The 7383-nt window shown below is 36.9% G+C and overlaps 1 protein-coding gene across 2 annotated transcripts; it reads right to left on the bottom strand.

Moving 5' to 3' along the window:
- Nucleotides 1–247: 247 nt before the first annotated feature.
- On the bottom strand, nt 248–6248 carry LOC149963106 (uncharacterized). Of its 2 annotated transcripts, XM_090170478.1 has the most exons (3): nt 4111–4178; nt 3926–4052; nt 248–1997 (listed from the first exon to the last, which is right to left on the bottom strand). In XM_090170478.1, exon 3 carries the CDS (start codon nt 1982–1984, stop codon nt 359–361), a length of 1626 nt encoding a protein of 541 aa, XP_090026604.1. In that variant the 5' UTR covers nt 1985–1997; nt 3926–4052; nt 4111–4178; the 3' UTR covers nt 248–358. The 2 variants fall into 2 exon arrangements, with proteins under 2 accessions (XP_090026604.1, XP_090026603.1); XM_090170477.1 differs by lacking the exons at nt 3926–4052; nt 4111–4178 and adding an exon at nt 6170–6248.
- Between the last annotated feature and the right edge of the window lie 1135 nt (nt 6249–7383).

Raw genomic sequence — 7383 nt, forward strand, 5'->3', positions numbered from 1 at the left:
TCTAAGCAACGGTACCTATTCTAAACAGTGCAAAAGAGGTGTTGATAATGACCCTGTTGTGTTACCTTTCTTACCAATTAGCTACATTAATTTATTCATTGCGTTTATTTAACTTACTTACGTTTCTCCTTTCGTGCGGATCGAATTAAAATTATTTATTAAAAAACGGTTTGTAACTGTAAAAATATCTTCATTATATGAAAAGTTTGTTTCCCTTCAGATGGAAATTAATTCAAGCAACATAGCAAAAAAAGATCAAACATAAAATTTTAATAAGTTTTTAGTTTTGTTTCTGTATACGGAATTAAAGTTCTATCGCTTAACTCACATATTGAAATATCTGAACGAACTGAAATCGTTACTGGCAAATACAAACAACTTCGATTTTATTCAGAATTCGAGTTAATTCTCGATAAACGTTTTTTAAATTAGTTTTCGAAATTGGAATCTCCGTCTGGAATTTATCCACTTCCTCTTCGAGTTCCACCTGTTTCCGTTTGCTTTCAGCCACTGTTTGCGTTAACTGCTCCAGAGCACTTTCGTAGGCGAGCTGAGATTTTAAATCTTTTGCTCTGAACCGTTTCCAAATTCGATTATTGTCCATTTTTCGATTCAAATTCCGCAGAGTGTCTCTTTCAAGGGCCAAATCGGATTCAGCAATTACCAAGTTAACCGTGTTCTCGTTGAGTTCCAAAACTACGGCCGACAGTTCAGACACTTTGACGTTGAGCTCTTCCACGTCAGTGTCTTTCAAGATTCGACTACTTAAATCTTGTTTCACCGAGCCATTTGTGGACAACGGGTACTCGACTGTTGCGTCACTGTCCGAATCGTCATCGGAATTGTCACGTTTATTTACAGTCGGATCCCCACCTTTTTCTGAACGTCCTTCACTGGTGGCACCCTTTGCAACTGGTGTTAAATTGGCTGATTCGGGAGGTATCAACAAAGTGTTTATATCACCCATGATCTCTTGAGTGTCAAAACATTTTCTGTTCACAATGTCCATCGGTTTATTTCTTTCTTCATTAAGTGCAACCGTGTTAGCTCCATTCGTCTGTAGAATCTCTACAATCTGTTGATGACCACCTTCGCAGGCCAAATGCAACGGTGTCTCTAATTTCTTTGTAGTGAGATTAGTATTAGCGCCGTAATAAATAAGCTGATTTACAATGTCTCCATTACCATTGAAGATGGCGTAGTATAAAGGCGGGAACCCTTTGCTGTCTGTTGAGTTTGGGTTTAGCCCTGTTTGGAGTAGAAGACGTACCAAATCTGGGTGATTTTTTCGCGTCGCCAAATGGAGCAGGGTGTCACCATTGACCTTAAAGTTGGCGTTGCCTACTTTTTCCAACAGCAGAGTGACAATGTCCGTGTGACCTTTCTTCGTAGCGAGAAACAGTGGATTCCTTTCGTCATTCTCTTTGTAGATGATCTTCGCGCCTTTCTCCAATAATATCTTCACAATTTGCGCATGTCCTTTTTTCGTAGCTGCGGTCATCGGGCAGTAGAGACCATCCTGACTTGTTTCGTGTAGCGCCTTTTGCTCCAGAAGCGCCACGCATTCATCGTAGTTCCCTTGACGCGCTGCGTGGAAGAGTCGAAGACAAAGCGGGAATTCCTTTTCGATCACCTCCACCATGTGAGGGAGTTTCCATTCCTTAGCAATGTCCACAGGTCTTCTATCGTAAATATCCTTAACTTCTAGACTAGCTCCGTTGTGTAGTAGTAGACGGACCACGTTTACGTGATTATAAACAATTGCCTGCATTAAAGGAGAAAAATGACTGGAGTTCAAGACATTGACTTTTGCTTTGTTTTTAAGAAGAGCCTTGCAAACGTTGAAATGACCCTGTTCAACCGCCCAAAGCAAGGGACTCATTCCATATTTATCTTTCTCATTGACGTCGGCACCATTTCGAATTAACTGCAGCACCTTATCCAGATTTTCTGTACCCTTCCAAGTTGCCTCTGTCAAGCTCATCACAATTTTATTTCTAGAGAAAACAAACAGAAAAACTAAATAACACCGCTTAATTATTGGCCAATGGTTGGGTTCATATTTTATTGTATTTCGAAATTTGTACATAAAACAAAAAAATCCGTGTTTCAGTCCGACAACTCGCGTTTAACCAACCCTTTTTATTTCACTTATACATGATCTTGGAGTCTTGGACAGCTTAGATATTAGTTAAATTAGTCAAATTTTATTTACTGTGCCGTCTTTCCCGTTGGGACCGCGCCCATGACACCGAATTCAAGTGGGGCCCCTCCAATATAACAAAAAACAATTCATTATTAAATTTTGATCATTGCTATAATGACTAAGCGCATGCTAATCTTTGCCTCATTTTTTATTTCACTTAGACGTTTTATTGCGACGCATATAGAGTCTGAGCTGATTTCCCTTTTCGATAATTTGTTTTCTAATACCAACAGTTTTCCATACACAACATACCTTTTAGGGTGACTTTGTGCTTAAAGTCCATGTTTAACTAACTTAAAGAGTGCTCGGCGGGTTATTTGATTCGTAATGCATTTCATTACTATTTTCATGATAAACTAGGGTACGCGAAGGTAGAAAAAGTGATTGGACTCTACTAGTGCTTTGGTAAAAGCCCTTGCCCAGTTTTACCAGATAAATATTAGTAAGCCGTTGAATCTAATTTAAAAAGCAGAGAGAATGAACTTGTAGGAGTGTAGGCGTGCATTGGTATGTACCTCCTCCAAGTTCCCCCTACACGTATTCTGGTCTTTTTCTGGTGCTGGCTTAACCTCGATATTTGACTGAATTGTGTGGGCGAGTGAGTTCAAGAGTGCTTTCCGTAATCTCCTAAAAGGATGTTTGAAGTCAGAAACATCTGTTATTATGCGCAAATATAATTTTTTCATAGTTTGAGCAGAATGCGTTTCATGAAAGGTAATTCTCAATACAAAAGTTTATAAGAATTATTTCATGTTTTTTAACTTTTTATTTCAAATCCAAGGTGCTAAGCCGAATCTAGCTCTTCAAAAATTAGGTAATTTGACAGAAAATAAAGCATCCTCAATAGACCAATATTCATTTTGGCACTAGGAGACGTAAAGGTTGCCCATTTAAGTAATTTTTTTGGAATTATCGACTTTTAAACGACAATTTTTATAAAATTGAGACTAGCTTTGTTGCAAATTATATTTTTAGTTAGTATTGATCATTTCTGATTTTCGTTTTCGGTAGCATTACAAATTTTAATTTTAAATGAGATTTGTGGCTACCTTATTTCCGAAACCACGTAACACGAAAAATTCGGTTAGTCCAAAATTAAATTTAAATTAAATTGTTCGCGGTCCCTACCTTATTTCCCAAGCTAGGTAACTTTAAAATTAAGTTTATCTAAAAACTAATTTAAATTAACATGTTTGCGTTTCGCTTCCTTACATCCAAACTCAGGAAACTCGGAAAACTCGGTTTGCCTGAAAACTAATTCAAATTGATGTGTTCGCGTTTCGCTACCATAGTTCCAAAACCAGGTACCTCGAGAAATTCGGTTTCACTAAAAAACTAATTTAAATTAACGAGTTTACGTTTTTCTACCGTTTTTCCAAAAACAGGTAAGTCGAAAAATGTATTTTCGATAAAATGACTCTTGAGTTTATTAAGTGAATGTACAAGATGATTGAAAATTTGGTAAAATTTAAATTTAATATTGTATATATCTTTATACATCAGGGGGATTGTGTGTACTTAAATATCAATGGCATGTTGTTTAACATAGATTGCAATATTAACGTGTTAGTAATATGTTGAACACATTTGACGAGACATAGGGATATCTTAAACACAAGTGCCCCTCTCCGGAGCGTAGGGGGACTACACTACAAGTTCTTTTGAAAACCTCTCTACCATAGTTAAGATCTAGAATAGCTGATCAGTTAACTTGCTTACCCTGTTTACACCAAATTGAATTTTAGTATTGAAAGCGATATTCTAATGCAGTTGGACTTTGATGAAGTTCTTCAAGATTTTGCCCATGATAAATCTCGAAAGATGTTTTTTGTAAATTTTGTAAAGCCTATATATTTAAACAAATTTAAATTATTTTATACACGTAACAAAAATGTCTAGCCTACTCGTGGTGGAGTGGTTAGCACTTTCGCCTCGCAGCAAGAGGAGCCGGTTCGATCCTATTTGGTGGCAGTGGGTTAAAACTCGGTACCACTCTTTCCGCGTTGAGTTTGCCAGTTCTCTCCCCAATGGGGGTTTTCCCCCGAGCTCTTCTGTTTCCCCTTCTACAAAAACTTGTGGAGGTTGACGGTAATAGTAAATTTAGGTAGCTGTTGATTCAAGCTTTGTAAACCGGCCCAAGTCGCTTGATGACTTTGGCCTAAGATGGTGCCCTGGGGTAATAACCTAGCTGATTATTGTTGTTATTAGACTACTTAATTTGATTTATTTGAATACTATTTGTCTCACAAAACTTTTCTGGAGAAGTGCGTAGGAACGTTCTGAGTTTAGAAAGAGGATTTTGCTGTCTCTCCACTTTTTACTCTTTAAAAAAGCGTTTGGGTGCCTTTCCCAAAATATGGTGCGTATATTGTACCCCCCACCCAAGTTCCTACGCCACTGGAGGGGCCCCCAAAATAAAATGTGCCAGGGGCCTCACAACTTATTTTATAAGTTACAGGCACGTAGCCAGCGAGGGGGCCGAAGGGGGCCCCATCGTGCCCCTAGAAAATATCAAAGTAAGTAAACAAAATCAATAAATAATATCCTTTTCACATATTATATTTAGTTAAGTCCAACTGTCCAAACTATATTATTTACTTTCGTGTACCTTGCTTTATTGGTATCATTTCCACCATTTGAAGTGGAAAGTTTTAGCGTTAGCAGAAACAATAATATGGCACGTAATCAAGTACAAATATTGATTGGACTATCCTAAGGTTAAATTCCCTTAGTACTGTAGTCTATATGCTATGGTACGGTGTGATCCATAATTCATTTTTACCCAAGTTAACTAACTGCGGCTCATTTCATTCGTTCCCTCCGTGTAGTGACGTTCTATGGTTCAGAATAATTGTTGGTTCGTAATTGGCATTATTCCTATTTCTCTCAAGCGGCCGTTTTCGGACGCATTCGTGTGGAAGCAGACGCTATTTTAACCGGAATGCCATGCATTTTCCATTATTAAGCGAAAGTCGATAAAAAATTAAAATTTAATTAAGCATTGGTTTAGACTTAAAACTAGGAAATAATTGCGTTTTAATAGCGTTAAAACCTAAAGAAAAGCGCCAGAGATATTTCGATGTTCAGCGCTGTTTTATTTCTTCAAATTTAAGCTGAAAAACCAAAATTGGTTAGTTGACGGCTAACATTAGCCATTTTTAAAGTGTAAACTTAAGAAACGGTGGGGCTTTAATTAAGGCGGCCCTCTTACAAAACATTAAAATAAGGTAACCCCATTTTTGGCGTTTTGGCGTGCCATATCACCCGCGTTTCAGTAAATGCGGAACAAAACGATTCATAGATATCTCCGAACACGTGAAGGCGAAAAATGTAATTGAAGCGTCAGCAGAGACGAAATGAAGCCCTGGTGGTCCTAACACGATTTTGGGTGCAGCATCCATGTCTCTGCGAATAAATTTGTTTGGGTAACTTGAAACTTAAAGCGGGGACATACCCACCTTCTTTCGAATGAAACTGAATTAATGGTTCCGCCGACTTGTTTATCCTAAGATGGCGGTTTCTGTTTTGCCTTTAGCATTCGTGATAGCTGGTACCCGGGTTACTAGAATTGACGCTACCTATTCATGACTGGCGCGTTCTTTAACAAACTAATCTCAACAGCAAGAGCTTGGAAGTTAAAACAACTCGTTTTATTATCTTTGCCGCTGGTGCAAGAAATAAGAACTGGTTTTTGAAAGGGCTTAAACGGCGACGCACGAACATTTTGTTCATCTTAATTTCTACCATAGCCCGCAAAAATCCAAGATCATTTGATCATTTCTCCCGCAGCATTTTAATTAAACCGGTGATGACAACCTTCGAAAACGTGTACGGGAAACTTGTAGACGTAGCTTTGTCTTGAACAAACTGCACTCCTTTAAGTTAGCCGTACACGTTTTCGGAGATTTTCTTCAACTGTTTATTAATTTTTGTTGAAAATAATTGGGAAATATCGAAACTTACGATTGGCACGTCACTACTTTGTAAATTCTTTTCGCGAAAGCTCCAAATGTTTGTAGTCAGGGTAATATATCAAACAGAATCTCCGGCAGCGTCAAAGAAACCCTGAAGACACCTTGAAACTAGCTGATAACTAGCTTATGACTGATAAAACACAACAACAGCATTCTTCGATGGAATGTTAGTTTTGTGATAAAGATTACGCTACGCTGCGAAACAAAACTACTGTTACCTTAGCGCTGCAGAGTGTAACCCTTCAGATTCACCTTCCCCAGCATACTTATTTTTTTTAATTTGACTGTCTTATTTCTTTGGATATTACATTTTTGCCCGCACTCTTGACCAATATTTTATAAGCCCTTGAAGTGTTGAAACAAACTGGTCTTGACCATTTTGTTGTGTGTAAATAAGGTACTAATTAAGCTATTTATTGATAGTTATTCTTAAGTATTTTTAAAGTTTGATATATCCAATGTCTTTGAATTATATTATCTAGTAAATAAAAATAATCCCACGTTTTTATTAATAATTAAAATTAACTTTAACTAAAAACTTAAATAAATTGTGAATACCACATACGAATTAAATATAGTTCATACAGATTATAGAAATTGTTCTAACCTTGTTATCTAATTATATATACATATATATATATATATATATATATATGTGTTTTCCGCTATAGGATTCTACAGTTTTCAACTTAGGTCGACCACATTTGGTATACTACCTTATGGTACCCTGACTGTGGTTTGCAACGGTTACGGTCGGCCAAACAACTTGAATTAATTGAATTAATTTAATAATTAGGTATTTCCGCTGTTTACAAGATACTACACTTTGATCTTATCCAAAAGACCGAGTTTTTTATTTCTTTAGGCATACACACGAAAACAAATTAAATTTTTACAATTCTTTTTAAAAAAACCTTCTTCTATAGACACTAGGCCGTATAATAAAAGGCAAATTATTATGTACTCAACGACAATATTTATTAATATTGTCATTAACCAGTTGATTATATTGGGACGGTGCTGTGCGTGGAGACAGTTATTGCAGCGTTATATTTTCCATATGACTATGGCGCAACAATAATAATAATAATTTTAATCAGCTAGGCTAATATTCAAAGCACCACCTTACAATTATTATTATTATTATTTTTATTATTAATGAAGGGGTGAAGGGCTAAGGACATGCCCGTTCACGCACGTCGA

This window comes from Leiobunum rupestre, chromosome 1 (genome assembly GCF_980474605.1).
Source record: "Leiobunum rupestre chromosome 1, qqLeiRupe1.1.hap1, whole genome shotgun sequence".
Taxonomy (NCBI): domain Eukaryota; kingdom Metazoa; phylum Arthropoda; class Arachnida; order Opiliones; family Sclerosomatidae; genus Leiobunum; species Leiobunum rupestre.